Source organism: Charadrius vociferus, unplaced genomic scaffold (genome assembly GCF_000708025.1).
Source record: "Charadrius vociferus isolate BGI_N301 unplaced genomic scaffold, ASM70802v2 scaffold45, whole genome shotgun sequence".
NCBI lineage: Eukaryota > Metazoa > Chordata > Aves > Charadriiformes > Charadriidae > Charadrius > Charadrius vociferus.
The window spans coordinates 2,232,824-2,253,752 of NW_009648712.1; the positions used below are offsets into that span (position 1 = coordinate 2,232,824).

General features: G+C 44.3%; 1 protein-coding gene across 1 annotated transcript in view; it reads left to right on the forward strand.

The window, feature by feature from the left end:
• The first annotated feature begins 1,394 nt into the window (after window positions 1-1,394).
• CABLES1 (Cdk5 and Abl enzyme substrate 1) overlaps window positions 1,395-20,929 on the forward strand; it is a 35,826-nt gene continuing 16,291 nt past the window's right edge. Inside the window, exons 1-3 of the mRNA XM_009886630.1 lie at window positions 1,395-1,462; window positions 3,747-3,839; window positions 10,677-10,754. Coding sequence (XP_009884932.1) covers window positions 3,811-3,839; window positions 10,677-10,754 — 107 coding nt within the window. The 5' untranslated portion in view covers window positions 1,395-1,462; window positions 3,747-3,810. The remainder of the gene's footprint in view (window positions 1,463-3,746; window positions 3,840-10,676; window positions 10,755-20,929) is intronic.

Below are 20,929 nucleotides of genomic sequence, written 5' to 3' on the forward strand. Positions count from 1 at the left end.
TCCCCTTACTTTATTTCACAGAATCACACAGTCACAGAATGGTCAGGGTTGGAAGGGACCTCTGGAGACCATCTAGTCCAACCCCCCTGCCCGAGCAGGGTCACCTACAGCAGGTTGCACAGGGTGGTATCCAGGTGGGTTTGGAATGTCTCCAGAGTGGGAGACTCCACAGCCTCTCTGGGCAGCCTGTTCCAGTGCTCTGCCACCCTCAAAGTAAAGAAGCCCCTCCTCATGTTTAGATGGAACTTTCTATGTTCAAGTTTGTGCCCATTACCTCTTGTCCTGTCACTGGGCACCACTGAAAAAAGACTGTTCCCATCACCCTGGCACCCTCCCTTTAAGCATTTATAAGTATTGGTAAGATCCCCCCTCAGTCTTCTTTTCTCTAGACTAAAAAGACCCAAGTCCCTCAGCCTTTCCTCATAAGAAAGATGCTCCAGTCCCCTCGTCATCTTCGTAGCCCTTTGCTGGACACTCTCCAGCAGTTCCCTGTCCTTCTTGAACTGGGGAGCCCAGAACTGGACACAGTACTCCAGATGCAGCCTCCCCAGGGCAGAGTAGAGAGGGAGGATAACTTCCCTCAACCTGCTGGCCACATTCTTCTTGATGCACCCCAGGATGCCATTGGCCTTCTTGGCTACCAGGACACATTGCTGGTTCCTGGTCATCCTGTTGTCCACCAGGACTCCCAGGTCCCTTTCCACAGAGCTGCTTTCCAGCAAGCCAGCCCCGAAAAGGTAGAAGAGGGATCTGACTGACGGTAGAGGAGGGATCTGACTCAACCATAGAAAACTGGTTTAAAACATGAGTAAACTCATCTGTGCTGAGCTCCCTTTTACACTTCTGGTTTGTACCCAGTGCTGCTGGCTCCGTCATCCTTAGTCTCTCTTGAGTCACTCCTTGGAGGAGTGATGAGATGGACATCACTGAGAAATGAGTGGCATTTATTGGGTAAAAAGGGCAAGGGGCAGAGAGAAGTGTCCCCTGCAGCAGTGTGAAGAACGGGCAGTCTCTGTAGATCTGCCTCTGCATTATTTTATCAAAGAACTGTACTTGTAGCATGGCAAGCTTTACCACAGCAAATGTGGGACTGGTGTTAGGTGGGTGTTAAACCCTTGAAGGAAGGAAAACCTGAAAGCACAAACTGAGGAGGAGCTGTTGGGAGGTTTTGACTTCTGCTTTGCTATAGAAGCTTATATGGAGTAAGTTTGCTTCTTGTTGGGTCAAATAGATCTAGGAAAACAAGCAGAAGAGAACAAAATTTATCAATATCCAAAGTTACAGCTCGGCTAGTGAACGGCAATTTGTGAGCTTTATTAAACAACATCTCTGAGGACTTCCTCGTGCCCTCTAATCCACGGTGATCTTTTGTGTTCTGTTTTCTCTGCAGACGTCGGCTGATTTCTCAGCGATCTTCTCTGGAGACTCTGGAGGACATCGAGGAAAATGCCCCACTGCGGAGGTAATTTTCTTTACTCTCTCTGGTTACTCGTCTGTACAGTGCATGCATAGACAGACTTGCTGTCCCTGCGCGTGCTGAAAAGTAGCTAGGTGTTCGCCTTAAGATGCTCTTCATAGTGGGCGAAGTGAAACCTCACACACCCTGCAAGGTGGTAGCTGACAGGAATTACATGTTCTCTGGCTTTAGGTTATTAAATACAAAGTCAGTATTTAAATAAAATGTCAGGAAATAAAAGGTCAGATTTGATTAAGAGAGAAGTTTAGTTGTCACTAACAGGAACGACCAGCCTCTAACATAGTACCTTTAAAAAGTAAGTACAGCTGGTTTAATAAAGTAAGCTTTTGAAGGCTGGTATGTTTAGTATTCTTATTTTCAAGTGTTTTTGTCATTTGTTCTCTCAGCACACACAAGCTTATTTTCGTAACTAGTGTTACTGTCTTTCTGTGTTGGCTGGTCGGTTTGTGACTGCTACCTCACTAATAAATCTGCCCCCATCTTTGCTATATCAGCAGCTTCAATGCGGTTGTATTTCTGCATCCAGGAAGCCACAGCTTCTCTGGGGACCGCAGTAATTAGTCACTAGGCAATCCTCTGGGGTGATGGAAAATGGAGCAACTGCTTAACAGTTCAGAAACGGGCTGTTCAGTAATCTGAGCGGTGTGTGCTATACTTCCAGGTCAGCTGTTCGGCAAGGCAGCAGCTAAATTTTGAGTGTCTCTTTATCTTGGGACCTGTAATTCAGCTGGTTTGTATTGATGTTTAGCCTATAGCCTTGTTTATCCACGTGCAGATTGGCTGTCTCTCTCCACCTCGGAGCAAAGACTTAATGGCAGAGGCTGTACCAACTGGCCTGTTACCAAGGCTTGATTATTTTTACCAAGCTTACTGTTGAATGCTTACCATCATGTTATGAAGTGTTCTCATAAATGATTCAAACGCGTATAATTGGCAAAAGATCTAAACAAAGTATGGTTTGCGAGGCAGTATTTTTACTTGCTAATTTGCAGAGTTATTGGTAGAACCTCTCTCTTGGTGGTATTTTCCCGTGAAGAAGCTAACAAGGCTAATTGGAAACAGAGGGTGAGACAGTCTTGAGGGTTTTACAAACAGGAATAGGCAGAAATGGCAAAGCGGTGGGGTTCCCCCCACTCCGGGGTGTGTCCGTGTAGGGTGGTGGCGTTTGGGTACAGGCAGTCCCTAGTGGCTTGGGACTGGTGGTCTGTGGTGCCAGTCCAAACACAGGACCTCTCGGGGTCAGGAAGCTGCTGAACTCTGCCTTTGCATAGGAGAGAACAGGAAAAATGGGTTACAGAGGCTCAACGCAGAGGGACTGTGCTGGTTCTGTGCACCGGCGGAGGATGCTTGTCCCTTAGCTCCCACAGTCCCTTAGCTCCCACAGAGGATGCGGCGGCTGCGGTCCAGCTGCCCTGGCCACGCAGCGAGCGCAGGAGTTATCTGTGGTGCCTGCGCACCGTGCCTTGCAACAAAACAGCGCTGAGATGAAACAGAGGAAGCTTTTGCATGGGTTGTGGTTTCAGCTGATTAAAAAGAGCAAGGCTGCAAGGGCAGGGATATTGCTGTTTGTCTCATCTCTCTTCCCTCTGGCACTTTCTTTCACTAACTGCAATTTGAAAAGTGCGTTCAGATATAAAATAGATTTAAGGATTAATGTTTTGAAGAATGATTTTTTTTTTTTTTCCTGAGGTAATTCATTTTATTTTCTGTTGTTTTGTATGCCGTCAGGAACATAAAAAGTAGTATTTAGAGTTAAAAGCAAATAGGAATTATCCTTGCAAATGAGAGATTTTAAATCTTTCTAAAATTAAAACAAGAACGAACTTTCCTCAATAGCTCCTTTTCAATAGCTGAGGAGGATACAAAAGTGTAGATGTTGGCGTGAGGGGGAAAATCGCATATTTACCAGGTTTTGTTTTAGTTTAATGGGATTATTTTCCTCTGAAAGCTTGGGCTAAGATGTCACAGCAGATTACAGGAAGTTTTATTTTGCTGAGATTTTTTTATTATGTGGTTTTTTGCATGAAGGGAGGGGGGATTGTGCCTTCTCTTATTATTTTAAATATTTTTTTTTTTATTTGAGCTGTCGCATTTCCAGACTTACTGTCTTTATTGTTCTTGCTGATTCCTAACACAGGGTGACTTGAATCATTTGTCTTGTCTTTCCTTCCTGCCTTTGTGTAGACTTCTTGGCCATACAGCAGGGAACTGAGTACTTTTTTTTTTTTTTCCTCCTCCCCCCCCACCCCGCAACTGATTTATTTTTCAGATGTCGGACACTCTCAGGATCACCCAGACCAAAGAACTTTAAGAAGGTTCATTTTATCAAGAACATGCGGCAACACGATACCAGAAACGGAAGGTACTGTGCATCCAAAGGCTGCTTCTACAAAGGCAATCTGTGGGGCGTGAGGGCAAGGGCAGGGTCAGCATCCCCGTGCAAGAACACAGGGTGCCATTGCCACTTACCACGTGCATAGTAATGGCCTTTAAAATAGTCTGTGAAGGTGCAGGCTGCAGTGCACGCTCCTTCCTTGAGTGAAGTATGAGTCGATGGAGTGCTAGCCCGTAGATTTTTAAGACCTGAGTCTCCTTAATACAAATAACCTGCGTAAAAGGAAAATCCGTGTGGTGCTCTTGAGGCATAATCTGGTTGCATTTCTTTGAGGGTAGTGCCAGGTGATAAGTGTCAGAGGGGCGCGGGGCAGAACCTGCCTGGAACAAGTTTACCGACGGCTAAATGATGCTTCAACATCTGTTAGGGCACACAAAGTGCTGGTTGGTAAAGGCGCAGCTGAGGGTGGTTGTAGTAAGGTGAGGAGCGGGATCCTTGTTTTTGGGGGAGAGGCAGGCAGAGGGGTTCCCGGGGGCTGTGTGAGGGGCGCACACCCTGAGCTGGGACGTGCACTGCCCGGATTGCAGCCATAGGCACCGGTGGGACCTGTAAAGCAGTGGTCGGCCAGGACTTCCCTTACTGCAAAGGCACAGTGCCTGTCCTTGTGTTCCCATCAGCAGAATAGGTCCTTTATTGCAGTATCATCCAGCTCAGAGGTGAAACTAGCTCCTCCCTGCTTATGAAGAAGACATCCGCCCTCCCTGTTTTTTTCCCAAGGCAATTTCCCCATATGCCTTATGATTTTACTCTTGTCCTTCCAAACCTGAATAGGTTTGAAATAGGCTACCTGAACAGGTTGCATATAGACTAAACTGTCCCACCGAGAGCTGACCCTTGCACGTAGCTGTTCTCATAAAACTGCCGTGGGTGAGAACCACATATGTTCCTGTGGATCGATTTGTGCATAGAAATTCTGACATTACATTGAAACACGGGCTTTATGAATTGAATTCTGGTAGATGTTACTTGGCTCAAGCAAAATTTTCCTCGCATTTATTCTCACACGTACAATTAAATGCAGTGAAAGGTAGTAATCAACATATATATTGCAGAAGGTGGCTCTGAGAGACGACAGCTTTTTAGAAACAGCTTTTGTAGCAAACAGACGCATGCAGAACTGTTGACTTGACAATTGACTAGCAGCTGCTTATTGTCTTTGCAACAAATACATGTGGAATCAAACGCTGAAAAGCAGCCCTCTAATTTTAGTCAGTTTTGTGCATAAATAGATGCATGCTCTGGGAATTTCGTACAGCAAAAAATACTTATTCATAAGGTATTATGCAAATTCCACAGAATAATTTCTGAGATGTGTATATAAAATATATGCATAAACTTGGTAGAAGTGTTACCTGCGAAAAAGTGAATAAATATTTGATTTGTAAACTCTTTTCTCCATCTTTTGCAAAAAAGTATTTATAGGATATATGCCGCATTTTATCTTAATTCATAGATCAGTCATTACGTCTGATAATATAACTGAATATTTTTCTTGCTAAGAAAACAGTGAATAAGCTTCTCTAATTCAACTGGCTTCTTATCTTTATCAGCAGACACAGTTTTCCAGAATATTTCCATAATCATAATAAAGATCTCTTTATCTAGAATACAGAGACAGTAAGAGTAAGAGACACGGTTTTGGAAATGCTTTTCGTCCTACGGACAAAGAGCCACAGCGATATTAAGCTAAAAATAAAATGCAAAGTCAACACTTAGTGTCACCCCTAAGGCCAGCAGCTAAGCCTAGCAGTAAGTAATCTGAGCGCATACCCTGGTTTTCCGAGGGGTCTGGATGCTGTTGCAGTCACCGAAGTTAATAGGCATTCTGGATGAAAATGACCTCGGGAAAGTCGGGTGGATCCGCTTATATGCGTTCATCCTAAAATAACAGAGTTTCTGAGTACCTTAAAAGCAGGTGTCCTCCTTGGTTCCCTGTGGCACGGAGGAGCACAGGTATTGTGATGGATAGAAAACCTTCCTGGGGCTCCTTCCCGTGCCCGGGACCTTATCCCAGGCAGCTTGTGCACGGTCATGTGGGACACAGACCCTGAGCCGGGCTGGAGTCGGGCTCTCCGAGCTCTCCAAAACCCCTGACCCTTCAGTTGTGGCATGACAGCCTTTCACTTAACTTGAGGAACACAGCTTTGAAAACATCTACACAGAATATATTTTTGAGCAGTGAATTAATAGCTGGGCTTTAAAATAGCTAGCGCTTTCAGTAATTGTTTCGCTGGCTTGTGACTGTGAGTGTCACAGCAAAGAAAACTGCAGTGTGGATGATCACCTGGGGCTCATTTCTCTGCTAACTGCCCTTATTTATGGCACTCAACCCGTGAAGTGAGGTGTCCTTGTACCGTGGCACTGAGAGCTCTTCCCCTCTCAGCCCCGGGGATGGCACGCGCTGAGCAACGATGCTCTGGGTGCCTTAGTCCAGTGGCAAGGCAGGACCGGCTGTGGTTAAGTTCAGCTGTTTCAGCACAGAGAAAAACCAGACCGCAGCTTATCAGCCAGTCCTTGTAAAGCTTCCTGTTGATGGTTCCGTGCACTGGTTAAACCGGTTTCTTTGGATTTGTAGGACGTGGCTTATTAAAGGAGCTGGAAAATTAGTTTTCCTAGACTTTATTATCAAAGCAGTCTTGTAAAATAGCACAAAATAAATTTTCCCATTAAAAGACAAAGGCAAGTTAACCCTAACATACAAATTAGCGCAGGTTGCCCCCAGCGTGTGGTTTCACCCACTTTACTCAGCAGGTTTATTGGTTCCATAAACTGTGAAGCATGAGATTTCCTATCTAGCAGAAACAGACCACCGAAACGGCAACCTGAGCCAGCTGAACAAACAATTCATGGTGAGAATCGGACAAGAACATTTCTAGAGTCATTCTATATAGCGGATATAAAAGCAGTAAAACAATGCTTCTCTCCCACCCCCATGCCATTGCTTTCTCAATTTTTTTGTTAGCATACAGATCTAAGCCAAGGCCAGACAGCACCCACAGGCTATGAAAGGTCTCTTTGGCTGCCCTTTTAATTGTGGAAAGGCAAACACGTGCACTCAAAGAGGTTGACTATTCACAGCGTCCTCCCAGTTCATAATTACTCTCAGCCACCTTCCCCGACGTGAACTTGGGAGACTCCAAAATGATGGCTGCTACCCAGACAGCATCCGTGGTTTGTGTGTTGACCTTTGTGTGCAGCACAGCAAAGCCCCAGTTGTCAAACATCATCAATAAGGCATGAGAAAAGAGGCGACAGTATTCTGCATGTATATGGTACATATGACGTGTATCCTGTTGCCTGATGGGAGCCTTTTGCTGCAACACAATCAAACGTAGACAGACACTGAAGAAAACAGACATTATTTTTCTTCAAGTCAAGCGAATTGCTGATTCTGTTGAGAGCCTTGTGCTCAGTAAGTTTTTGTAGTTTCATAGCGTACACCTCATTAAAGAAATTGGAAGATTAGCTTTTACAGTCTCAGACAGTTGCACATTGTCGGAGCTCTCCTGCCAAATAATGGTTGCTCTGAACCATAGTAATTAGTACAACTTCTTGGTGAAATGTGAGAATTAGAGAGTGAAAACCTTTTCATGAAGTAATTTTAAACATGTCTAGGTGGCACAATGGCAGTAGGGCACGTAAACCCACTCTGACTCAGGCTGCTTCTGATGTCGGAGATAGCTCATTCAGAGCTGCGCAGGATCGTAAGACACCCTTTGCTGAAGGGGTGAAATCCAGGAAAATGCTTTTCTCCCATAAACAGTAATTTGATTTTCTTGAGCAGCAACAGGCTTCCACCACACCTTCTTCTCCAAAACATACTTTGTGAGAAGTGCCTGGACTTTCTGCTCCAGCAAACCATTGCAGGCCCTTAGAATTTTTTCTTTTCCATGCATATCATCAGACCTCTAAATAAAATGCCATTTTATCCCTCCATGATGAGCTGCTGACCACTGCCTTCCCTGCTTCTCTTTCATTCCAGCTCTTAAGGCTGTTTTGCACCAGCCCCCTGCAGCAGCTCTGCGGATGAGGTTTTGTGGCATCCCAGCAGTGGAGGCCATGGGCTTCTCTGCTGCTCTGCCTGGGAGATCTTTGTATAAAGATAGTCTCCCGAATTATGGAAAGAGAGGCAATACTTGGGTCCCAAGGGAAAGAAATCTGAAAAAACTACAGGCTGGGCTGGTGCTTTTTATTTCCTTTCTGGTCGGATTCCTTCTGATACACACAGCAAGATTTCTGCGGTAACTTCCCGCTGTTGTCTTTGCTTGTGGACATGGAAGCACCAGTTTGTTTTTCTTCAAGTATTAAGAGCTGGGGTTTTTTTTTTCAGGGAGGTGTAGGGCATTGGTGGAAGAGCTGTGTTTCCAGAAGCAACCAGAGGGAGCGGGGGGAATATGCTTAGTGGGTACCGTGGTTTTCCGAATTCAAAGATACTTTCTGATGTCAGCCTCGCAATCCGTGCCAAGTTTCATACATCAGCAAACAAGGCTTCCAGTGAACAAGCAAGCTGTTGTGAGGAGCAACCATTCAGCCATAAGCAGTGGCAAGCACAAAATTAATCATATGCTGGGTTTTTTTGTTTGTGGATTGCCTTTCTCAAATGTGAAAAATTATTCCCCCCTGCTCTATAACTTACTGCTGCACCACGAGTCCATCTTGTAGGATCTGAGGTATTTACCCATAGGTAGGGGATGCTGTAGCATTCAGGCAAACAATGAAATCATACTTTTATCTGCTGCAGGAGAACTTCCTGATGCCGTATGCACATTTATTATTAGAAACCCTATTTTATTGAAGGTTAAATACCACTTTGCTTTTAAACATGCTTTTAAGCAAGAAAATAGGATTGCTATAACAGAATGATCTGGGAGAAGAAAAATTGAACATTCTGCATTTTTCCAAGCATTACATGCAGCAGCTCTCTTGGGGATCTAAACCTTTTCCAAGAACGATGACTAAGCTGGTCCCTTAAGGAAATAGTGTTTTAATAACAGCATAACTGCTACGAGGTTTATAGGTGCATGTGGTAGTTTTTGGACAGTGAACAAAATAGCTTGCGAGGGTTTGTTGTCCAACTTCAACCAGTGTAGGACAAAATATGAAAAACTTGGGCGAAATCATCACGTACGGATCTGTGGCACACATCAGAAAAATCAGTGTTGGAAAGCAGACCAAGGAAGTGCAGTAGCCCTGACAACCAACCTAGCAGTAGGTCCTAGCATGTGGACCACAACTGGAGATTTTTAGAAAGGTAAAAGATCAGTAAATTCTAACACGAATCAGATTAGAAGTTGGCACAAATTGCCATCACCGTGTCTTAGAGGAATTTGAGGGGATGCAGCCCGTTGGCCAACTTTAGAGGGAAGAAAGGTCTTTTTAGTGTACATTGTACATTTGTACAATTGTCGATGTCCTGAAGGTAATAAGGAAATAAGGTATATTTATAAACCGTTATTTATTGGCATTTTATATCTTACGTCTTGATCAAGCTTCTATTGGCTTCTTGCCAATCTGTGTCTCCCAAAGCTATAATAATGTGGTTACTGGCAGTCCATGCAGTTTTATGGAAAGTGGGTCTTGGCCTCAAGGTGGTTTTGATGTTGCTTAATGGTACGTCAGAGCTTGATGGCTAAAAGGTAGTAGTGTGGCTGTAAAACAGATAGGTTTGATTTAAAACAGATATTTGATTTAATGCCACAAAGTGACTTTGCAGATCAAGCAGAGGTTGGGAGACTGATTAAAAACACAAGGCGTTTGCTGTAAGAGTGCCCTGGATTCTGAGATAAGTTCTGTGCAGGCAGATAGTGTATGCTTTCATGTAACCAAATCTTGAGCTACCTGCCTGTGAGGAATGAAGGCAAGCCATGCTTAGAGGAGGGATTCAGCCCTGACAGTTAGTGACTGAGATAGACGTGGCGCTGGAGGAGAAGGGGTGAAGAGCTGTAGGATCAGTCATGCCTGAGTGTCAATGCAGCATCATAACCAAGAAGGCCGATGTGATTTCTGAGCACAGAGGCTGGCAGATCATCACGGCTAGACGCTGAGCTTAAAGATAAAACGTAAAGATGTGATGTATGTATCTGCCTTCCATGCAATTGCTGAGGCCAGTGATGCTGCCTAGAGACCAAGAAAGGTGATGGGGGAAAACTGGAGAAGACTCAAGGAAGAATCTGGAAAACAATGAGAGGATCTGAAAGCTTGTGATAATAGCGAAGTTTGACTTTATCCATGAATCGGGGTATTTCAGGAACAGGAAGCTGAAAATCGAAGGAGTCCTTTGGTTTAGCAGAGGAAGGTCATGACCAGCAGCTGGAAATTCTTGTCTGATAAATGCAGACTCCAAGTCAGCCACAGAGTTGTGTGCATCACAGGTGGTGGTTGGTGTGTATCACCTGGGTTGCTGCTGGGTTTGTCTGTTTAGTTTCGGCCATAGTGGTGAGTTGTCAGAATGGCTCCTCGCCTCTCTGGGTGGACTCCTTTCGCTAGGACTGCTTTCACTAGAAAAACATCTACCCTGGATTCCAAGTAATGTATTCAAGATAGTCTTCCTAGAAAGCCTGCAGAGGGGATGGGGCTCCACTACTCATTCACTATGTAATGTATGGCACAGGCTTTGGCACTTCTTGTAAAGACTCAGTAGCACAATACCCTACCTGTGAGATAAAAAAGAGGAGGGAGAAGTCATCCGTGATGGAAGTTTTATGATTACGAATTCCTCAACAGTAACATCTCTTGCTTTGCTTATTGTGGTGGGATTTTTTAAATTTTAGTCTTTGATTTCTTTTATTTTCTTTTATATTTTAGAATAGTCCTTATCAGCAGCAGAAGATCCTTCTGTAGCATATTTTCAGTGCTGCCATATCGAGACTGTACCCAAGTCGGGTATGTATATTTATACATGTACTACATAGTCTTTCTGGGCCTGCATGTAGACCTGATAATGGACAACAGCATGACGGAGGCTAATGCTTTTACATATCTGCTCTGAGAAGAGATAAATGCTCTTAGATATATTTGCCTTGCGGAACATTGCCAGGTTAAAACTACAGCTCACAGTTCCCGGTTTATTTATATGTGTTGTGGTATCTTTGATTATTAAACTGAAGAAAACTACCCCCCTGAAATCAATGTTCTTGAAAAATGCACTGGTTTTATTGTTTCTTCTGACTTCACTCATCTTTGACAAAACATGTACTCAAGACAGCACAACTTTTGTTTTATAAGCAGTCTTAGCTTTCTCACTTTTCCATGTAAACATGGTGCTACTGTATGTAGATTTCCAGAACTATATAGTAATATTTGGATTTAAATATAATACCTTTTCATTGTACATTTAGCCTTTGGTCAGGTCATTCAGTCAGTGGAAACAGATTATTTTGGCTATAATACCATACAGGTTCTTAGCTGGCAATGTCCATGGAGCTGTCTTGCATCCCATGACGTGCTGAGACGTTAGCCCTCTGATAGAAAAGTTTATTCAGATTGAAGCACTTCTCCAAAGACTCCGAAAGCTTTTTGCGCTTCCACTGAAACTGCAGAAGTGGAAGAAACTGGATTTGGCTAGGAGATGTTGTCTGGCGGGCTCTGGGGCACGGCTTGCTGGGTGCCTTCAGAGGCGCAGCACAAGGCTGGGAAGGGCAGTGCTGGTTGGCAGGAGGAGCGAAGCATGGCCACCATGGCTGGTCACCGGAACGCTGAGCATTGCCTGTAGCTGGGGTCGGCTCAGCATCTGTAGGGCACAAAATCTGCAGGAACTATTCAGCTGATGCACTGAGGTGGGTTTGCAAGACCCATAAATCACCTAGAGTCAAATTTGTCCAGTGCATAAAGGATGAATTTGGCTCGTATTTTTCAGCCATCTATTTAATTCTGGAGAATGATTTGCCACAAACTGCAAAATCAGTAATTCAAAATAAAGGGAGATTATTTTTAATGCACAAAGGAAAGGAGGCACCTTTATAGGAGAGTTGACTTGCTCTCCTGTCTCTTTCAGTAAATTTTTTCCCTTAATTAAACTGGGATGACACATCAGGCAAATTCTTGACAGACTGGCAGCTTTGTTCATTCTTCTTGGGTAGACTGTCATTCATTTATGGTCATTGCCCTGTGGAAATTGCCTCTTTATTGAAAATTGAATGTATCTTGAAATGCTGATGACTGGTTATACCTTCTAAATTACAGCAGTAACGAGTCCAGCTGCAAACTTAAATATTATTTCAGTGTTTAATGTCTTGTACTGTGCTTGCGCAGCAAGAAGGGCACGGGATGAGAAGGTAGCAAGTGCCAGTACAAAACAATCCAGCCCTGTTCCCTTTGCTAAAAAGCTGAGATTAAAAAAAAAAAAAAATACCCTCTGTCTTTCTTCCAGAGCATCAGAGGAAGAGAGAAACAATTCAATGGCACCTCCATCCAGGAACAGCTGGTGCAAAGAACAGATGAGGCACTATAGCGTAAACTGTAGCCGCTCTGTTCAGGCTGCACAGTGCTTGCTTACTGCGTTGCACGTTTTGGATGTGTGGTAGGAGGGGGGAGAGACACTGGTCCCCTGTTGAAGTGGTGTAGTGACAGCACCCTTTAGCTTTGCTTTCTCTGAATCTCTGCATTGCTGGTGTCTGGCCCCAGGCAAGATGTCCTACCTGGTTTACGTTCTGCAAAGTTTACTGAATAGTTTAGGAGAAGAAACAAATCACTGCAGGGAACTTTGGGCACATCTGCAATTAGACTGGAGTAAGCCCTGGCAGGAGCAGGGGAGCGGGGTGGACATGAATGCAGGAGGGACTATTCCATGTGAGAGGAGCACATGGTGGAGCTGCTGCTGCTTCTCCACCTCTGTTCTGACTCAGGGGCACTGCAGCCAGTGAGGAAATCTCCAGGCACAGCTGTGTTTTGGGGAGGCTGCCAGCCCCCGTTATGTCGTAGGCAGCACAGAAGAGCTCTACTGTATCTATCGATGCTGGCAGCTAAACTGTGCCAACGGGTCCAGTTAAAAAAAAAAAACGATCTGAAAGGCAGTTCCTGCAGACACAGCTAAACTCTGCGTACTTGGCCAGTGTGGATGGGGCAGCATCGCCCCTTTCCAAGGAGGTGCAAGCAGTGTCCTCTGGGCTGTGGCCCTTGCTTGCCCACCTTCCATACTGAGGCCAAGCAACAATAGCAAGAACCCTCCTCGATCCCCCAAACTGTGTTTTTAAGTGGTTGTACAAACATCAATGGAGGTCTAGTGGTTTCGGGGAGGACAGCTGTGGAAGTACATGAGAGGATGAAGTTTGAGCTGTTCCCTGGAATATGTTTCCCAAATCCCCCTTCCCAGCAGCTGGGCAGCTGCCAGCTCACTGGAGCACGGCTGGCAGTGGGCTTTTGAAGGGAGACACACTCCAGAGCAGTGCAGAGGCTGCCAGGGATGATGGGTTTTTTACCTGTGGTTTCAGAAGACTGATCTGGTGGTGCTTGCTGGGGCTGAGAAGGAAGGACAGCATGTGCCGAGGGAATTACTTTCTCTAGTTTTCTCTATTATGCTGAAAAGAAGTGAAAACTACAAAGCAGAGAGTGACATGGTGGGGAGAAGGAAAGTCATGAACAGAAGTAATCACTAGAATTTTCTGTCCTCAAAATTTTGTCTGCACCTTGTATCTGATGGAAATCTAATGCTTTAGCTTATAGTGCTTTTGTGCAAGGGAAGAGGGAAGAATTAAAACTAAATTGGCAAAGGTTTTGGGATGTGTTATGTCCTGCTGGAGTGACTGAGAGGCAGGTACTGTCGTGGATCTGGGCCATACATTTTCCTCTCCGGGTCTGGCTACATAAAGATTGTTGGCACCTTTGCTGGTGGCATGAAGACAGGCACAGCTTATTCCCATGGCCAAGAGTAGGGTAATGGGCAGGACCAGAGCTTGCTTTTCTTCCCCCATCTAGACCAGCAGAGCAGCTGTGGGAGCAGACATAGCCAGCTGAAAAAAATGTAAGGAAGGCTGTACTGCAAGTCAGGAGCTGAAAGAGGCACTGAGCATCTTGCCTGCTGGCTTCCCTTGCCCCCTCAGCGTCCTGCGGTGTTGCAGCCCAAAGTCATCAATCAGACCCTGTGCAGGGTTTAGCAGTGGCTAAGGGTAGTGAGGAGAGGGTTGTCTTGTATAGAGAGCACTGTAATAGTGTTATTGCCTCTGTTATTAAATTAACAGACACACACACAGACTCTTGTCATCATTACAGGCTGATCTGCAGATCTGTAGCACCTACAGGATCCAGCAACACTGATCATGCTGTCTGAATGCTTGGCTTTGATTATGTTTTTATGAAATACAAAGTCATTGTGTGATGCAAAGGTTAGAGGTGAGGCAATTCAAGGGCTAGTGGTGGTACTGCAGGATCAGGTGTGCAGTCACGATTCTTTCTTTCAATATATTGGAAGACTTCAGGGCTAAAGGGTATTCATGGTCTGAATCTTTCTGCTGAACAAAATCTTGGTCACCTGTGAAACATGCATGCTGTTACCACACAGAGATTTTGCAGTAAGGTTTACAAACAAAGCACATGCATGAGGAGATGCAGCAGTGACTACTGAACCTTTTTTTACCACTGTGGAGAGAGATATTTGTGCTTTATAAAAATTGTTTCTCCTCTCCTTTCTTACCATTCATTGATGTTATACTATGGATCATGTTGACACCCCAGTATTCTTTAATAATACTTACAAACTTGAACCATCATACGTAATGTTATGCTTATGCTGTTCTTCAAGTTCCTTTCTTATTTAAATATAATACTCCAAAAGACGGAAGAGCTACTTTGTGAAGGGTATTGAAACTGGATTTCTGGCTCAGCATCCACTTTATCTCTTCCTTGCAGGAGATGAGAATTATTCCCCATGTAGTTCTATAGATGGGCAGAAAACGGGAGGTAATGACAGTTATCAGAGGTGCTCCTTGTGCAACCTCTGGGCTTCTGTGGCACACATCTTCTTTGTCAAAGGTTGTCACGGTGGAAGCTCACAGCAAGTGGAGTTGAGCCTTCATGCCATTCCTCTTCCAGGACAGGGGTAGATGCCTCAGGTCACTAGCAATTAGCTGTCCCACCACACACCCACTCAGGACATGCATGCTGACCTGCTCTAGGGCCATCAGAGGGGATTCATGTCATGGCAGGCCAAAGAGTGGAGCCGTTTGCAGAGGGATTAAACAAGACTTGAAGGAATTATTCATTTGGAGATGAGCTCCAGATGGTTTGAGGTGAATTGGATTTCAGCCCTTTGAGACAGGAGCTGGGGATCAGACACAGCAGATATTAGTCTTTTGGCCATTAGGCAGGTCATGCTACGGGTGCTAGGGTCACTGCGCACGTCCCCAGAGAGGAACTGTTATGGCCAGGCTCTCCCTTGCAGCCATCGTGGGGAACGTGCCTGCAGGTTTCCGCTCACCCCGCTCCCCAGCATGGCCAGTGCAAGGGTGCTCTGTGGACCCTCCATGTGACCCCAGCTGGGATGGAGGACCAGGTTTAGCTCTGCTTCCAGGTAGCTAACCTGGAAGAGGCCAGGAAAAGAAGAAGGGAACCCATTCTCCATTGCTTACCTGCTCTCCAGGCATCACTTCCCTTCAACTTCCAAGGAGATGGTACAACTCTGGCGGTCCTCATGGATGTTGTCAGAGTCACTCCATGTGGCCTGCAGGACATGGTGGCCTGCAGAAAGGCTCTGCGTATGCTTGCAGCCAACTGAGAGCAATCCAGTTCTCGTTAGTATTTTAAGGTGCCTAAACGTTTTCAAAAAAGGTGATGGCAATGTATGTCTGTCACTGTTAAAGGTGTCATTAAGGAGGAAGAAGGTACTGTATTGTCTTTCCCACCAGGAAAATAAGGTAGTGCAGTCAGCTGGGTTTATAGTTCTGTTGTGTTGTGTTGGTTTTTTTTCTTTGGCACACATCATTATGGTTCATAATTTAAAAACATGTTTTTGAAAAGGAACTTTTTAGGCTTGTTTTTGTAAATGGCAAAAACATTAACGGATTGAAATCATACCTATTCTGATGATATTTTATTTTGTGATGTTGTAAGAACCTTTTAAGAGCTTCCAAATTCCTGTGAAGTCCTGCCCAGAAGATGAATCTAGAGGACGTGGGGGAGGAGGCAAGCTGGCGGTGTCGCAAGGATGCGGCACTGGACCACGGCTGGTCTTACGTCCGACTCAGCCGCTGGGCTCGCAGTGACTGACTGCCACTGGGGCTGGAGGTCATGAGCTACAGGACAGAAACCCCAGAGCATCAGATAGTGCATGTCCTTATAAAAGCAGCCAGTTCACTTAATCTTTTATTCTTCATGGCATTGAACTCATTAAGTGGTTAGAAACTTACCTGCAGCAGGCATAGCTGCTGAATATTGCTGTCTTGACAAGAATATAGGTATTCATCTGACTAAACTTGCCTCCAGTTAAGAGAAATAATGTGATATGAATAATCAAATGGACCGAAGCCCAGGAAACGAACCATTCTTCTGAAGTAAAGCAGTAAGTCATTAGAGAAAAAGAATTTGTGTCCTTCTCAGAAAAGCTACAAACCAGCTTCATCCAGTTTCTAAAGATAAATCACTGCTGAATTTAACTTTGAATTTAACTAAATGCTGGCCAGAACACTGATGAGTTCAATGATGCTGAGAGCAAGAGGTTTTCAATACCATCACCCCAAGTAACATGTAGCCACAACCATCAGTAAGTCCACAGGCCAGGCATTCCCAACGGCCTTCGTTACCTAAACTCTGAAATCTTTGTTCATTTTCAGTGTTTAAACTGGCTAAGAAAGTCGTCCATAAAATGAGGCAAAAAGAAGCATTTAGGTGAGGTCGTCTTGCACGCCGCACCCCTGCTGCCAGTTATTTGGCAGGTCAGGTAACAAGCATTGCAATGAGTGTGGAAAACAGGGGAATATTTACAGGAGAAATGAGAGCACCTAAATTGCCATAAGGATAGTAGCAATAAGCACACAGCGAAGCGGGATAGTCTCTTACATCCTTCAGATTTGCTACCAAGTTCCTTGCTATTCTTCCTCAATGGAATTTTGTATGCGAGGCAATTTTGATTAAGTCATCAATCTCAAGTGCTTTTCCTGAGCGTTTATCATTCCGTAGGCCTGGGGAAGAATAACTATCTGTTTTTAGCCGATAATAGGGAAACTGAAATACCCCTGCTTTTCTTTACCATTGCTCATTTTCCCTGCTTCTCCAAAATTGAACAAAAAACCAAAACCAAGCGCATATTGGCTTCACAGAAAGACACATAAATCTGAGGGGTTTATTCCCACAACAGGACATTTCAAAACTAATCATCTCGTATGAAATTTATAGAGCCACTATTACTCATTTTTGTGAGTTGCCCTGTTTCCTTAGATTGAAATTAAGCAATGAATCTCCAAAAGCTAATAGGTTTAAATTTTGAACTTTTATTCTGTGAGGGCAAAACATCAGGGCAAGAGCTGACATACTGACACCTGAATATGTTTGGAGAAAGAAAAAGGATACTGGCCCATTAGAGCCATCTTTCCAGGAGTTTTTCCACCTGCTCTCCCTGTAAATCGCTTCTGGAGTTGTTGTTCTAGAAACACTAATGGCAATTAGGAGCTGAAAGCTCTCGATCAATTAAAACAAGCAGTCTCAGGCAGCAGGAGATCTGCCGCTGGACTGGCTGGCAGCACATCTTTTCAAAAGCTGTCATTGTCCTTGTCCCTATAAACAGAGACGATTAGAAAGTATTTACAGTGATGGATAAGAACAGTATCTTTTCTTGGTGTCTCGTGAACTGCCTTTGCTTTTGGAATAGATCTTCACAGTCAGGAATCACTAAGCATAAAATATAGACACAAAAGGCTTACGTCTCTAAATAACAATTACCAGATTCCTTTTTGCAACAAGAAGGCTTTTTCATGTATCTAGAAATCTATTTAATATTTAATGGACCCTAAATTATTCACAGGTTAAAGTGTTCAACTGTTGCTGTCATTTAAAGAGCAAGTGCCCAGCAGGAGTCTTGCATGGGGCTTTGTAGATCACGTCAAAGCGTAACATTTGATTAAAGAAATGTTATACTTCCAAAGGTAATAGCATCCAATTTATATTCTGTTAATCCTGGCCTGACTAATAAAAGATAAGAGTGCAATTTCCTGTTTTGATTCTTATCTACCTGCTCAGTAAAACTTCTCACTGTCCCACAACAGATTTGGGATCCCAACTCACCTGGTACTACCCCAAGAAAATCTGTGAACTCTTTTAGGTGGAGAAACTGTAGATTTTTTCTGCAGTGCTGGATAACTAAAGCAATATGCTTAGTTTTGAGTGTAGTTCTGCACAGCTTTCTGGAAATGGTATGCATGGATACAATATCTAGAGCTTGACATTGATGTAAATCAGGGTAAATTCCCAAACTTTGTCAGAAACTGGGATCTGGGTTTTTTGCCTCCTAAGGAAATATCATCCCTGATTGTCTCATTTCCTTAGGTTTTCCTGGTCAAATAAAGCGAAGGTAGTAAAATTAAGTTACCATGATTTATTTTTGCTTTTCGATGTCTGTCCTTAGAAAATTTTGTTAAAAAGCACTTTTGGAAAACAGGAAAACCAAAAATGAGGAAGAGGAGGAAGCTTTCTTCACTTAAAAGCCTCTTTGGCAAGGATCATCTATCCTACTCTGCATTTTGTAAACGCCTTTATTATCGGATATTGGTTTGTGCAGGTCCTCAGTCCCATCAGTAATCTAAATAACTTAAAACACAGTGGTTTGCAACACTGGTGCGGTGGCTGTACCCAAACAACCACCCTGACTGTTTCCCAGGCACGACTCACCCGTTTGCAGATGGCAAAGCAGAGGCATCCCCCAGGTCTTTCCTAGTTGCTCTTGGAATTTTGGGGATGTGGGGAGGAAGCAGCTGTGCTGGGGCTCCCCCAGCTGCGGGGTGGCAGCCCCGGGGCTTGCTGAGGCATTTGTGGACTTACTTGTCTGTAACAGGAGGGAAGGAAAAAATGAAGCGTTGTCCTACACAGACTTGACTAGTTTCATGTTGCTTGTAGTAATAAGGAACTCAAAAAGGATAAGGTAAAGTCACCTAGGGATTTCACATTAAGAGAAATCTTTCACATTAAGCGAAATCTTTCACATTAAGCGAGATCTTTTACCAGCAAGAGGAGGATGAGCACAAACTAGAATGAGCCTTTCGATTTATACATTAATAAAAAACTGTGCATTGTTTAGCTCTGATTTTCCTCAAGAGGGGGAGTTTAATTCTCTGTTTTATGGACAGGTTTCTCTCCAAACAGTAAGATTTTATTACTCGGTTTTACAACAAAAGCAATCATATACTACCTAAAAATATGGAGCCTATGTAGAGGAGCAGGAGACTCAAGTTGCCCTTGCTACTCAGGATAAGGGACAGTAACTACACTGTTGTTTACAGGGTCCTGAAGATAGAGTCTTCTTTAGAAACATCAGAAAGATGGGGCAAATGGAGGCCTTAACGTCCGCCAATCTGCTAATGTCCAGGGATCATTCATGTGTGTGCTCACACTTGCCAGCTGACTCTGATCCCTGCTCCCAGAGCACTGATTTCTCTTCAGTCCCCAGAGCTGCTTTTGGTTTTTAAAAGCCACTGTGCTGACTGTTCAAAGGGTGCTGGATTTTCATTTGATGAATTAGAGTTATCTATCCTTGTCTGTTAATTGCCTGGAGAAATTTCTCCATGCTTTGTTTTTAAAGTTGTCGTGGCATTATTCCTTTCTCTGCGTCTGTAAGGTGTCTTTTGAGTGGAACGAGACGAAACTGTTCGTATATTATTTCAGGTAACTCAGATTTTTGTTCTCATTTTTGGGCTTGGGGGCTTCCTCAAGTTGTGTGTTTGTTTCTTGGATAAGACCTGCTGAAATGGTTACTATTTGGCATTTTTCTCAATGAGAAATAGTTCCTTTAAGCATGTTCTGCAGAAGAGCAGGGTGGCTAATCCCATGCCTCTGACAGAGGGTTATTTTTACATAATTATTTGTCCAGCCCCTAAGTAACACGATATGAGGAAACAAGAATGACGATGCGACACCGCGCTAAATGAACCCCAGTCAAGAAACTAAGAGGGTTTTGTTGGGATTAGAAACTTGATACAGTCTTTTCCTTTGTCACAGAAGTACGTTCCCTAGCAGATGGACGTGTTGGATTTTTCCAGCAGTAAGGAACATGATTTACTGGGGACTCACTGGTTGCCATATCTCGGAGAAATAAAATGAGTGACAGGTTGGAAAGGGAAGATGCAGCAACGGGGTGTGCAGAGACACAGTAGGAGATTGCCCAGCCCTGCAACGGGGTGAGGAGCCTGCAGGGCTTCTCCCTGCCTCAGTGTCAGCGTCTCTCCGACAGATTTTTAAGCACATACTTGGACCTCAGCAGAAACCAGCCAGGAAAATATTGAGAGATAAATACTCTGGAGAGTATACAGCTGTCATTTGCAAAGCCTAAATTTGCCTATAGTCTGTTTTAACTTCATTCGTATTTTGATTGTGAGGCTAAAGCGTGGGATACAGCCTGCATCGGGCATCTCATTTACCTCCAAGTGTAAGATGGCAAACACGTCAGTCCTCCTAAAGTAGGTCCCCTAGTTTCCATCCCAAGGCGGTGGAGACCTGGGTTTCTCCTGCTGGCCTCCAGCAGGAGGGTCACTGGGCGTTGGGCGCTCCTGCGCTTGGAGGAGCAGAAATCCCTCCCAGAGTCTTTCACAGGCAATTACCTCTCTCTGACGGCACGGGGGGATGTGGAGACGTACTCTGGGAGCGTCCATTTACTGGATACATGGCAGTCAAGTGTTCAAGCTAGATTGTTGGGTCTCACCTGAAGTGTATATGACTTCCAGTTCCTTCCCAGTGCCAGGTTCTGTCAAAAGCACCCAGTGATGGGGAACCTTGCTCTACACCATAGGTGGGGTATGAGGTGCAACCTGGATTTTCTCTGTAATGTATTTTAGAGAACACAAGTGCTGCCTGTAGGAAAAGTTGTCTGATCTGTGCTTTGCATTGGCATGTTTGGATTAATGCTGCTATGCCTTATTTTCTCA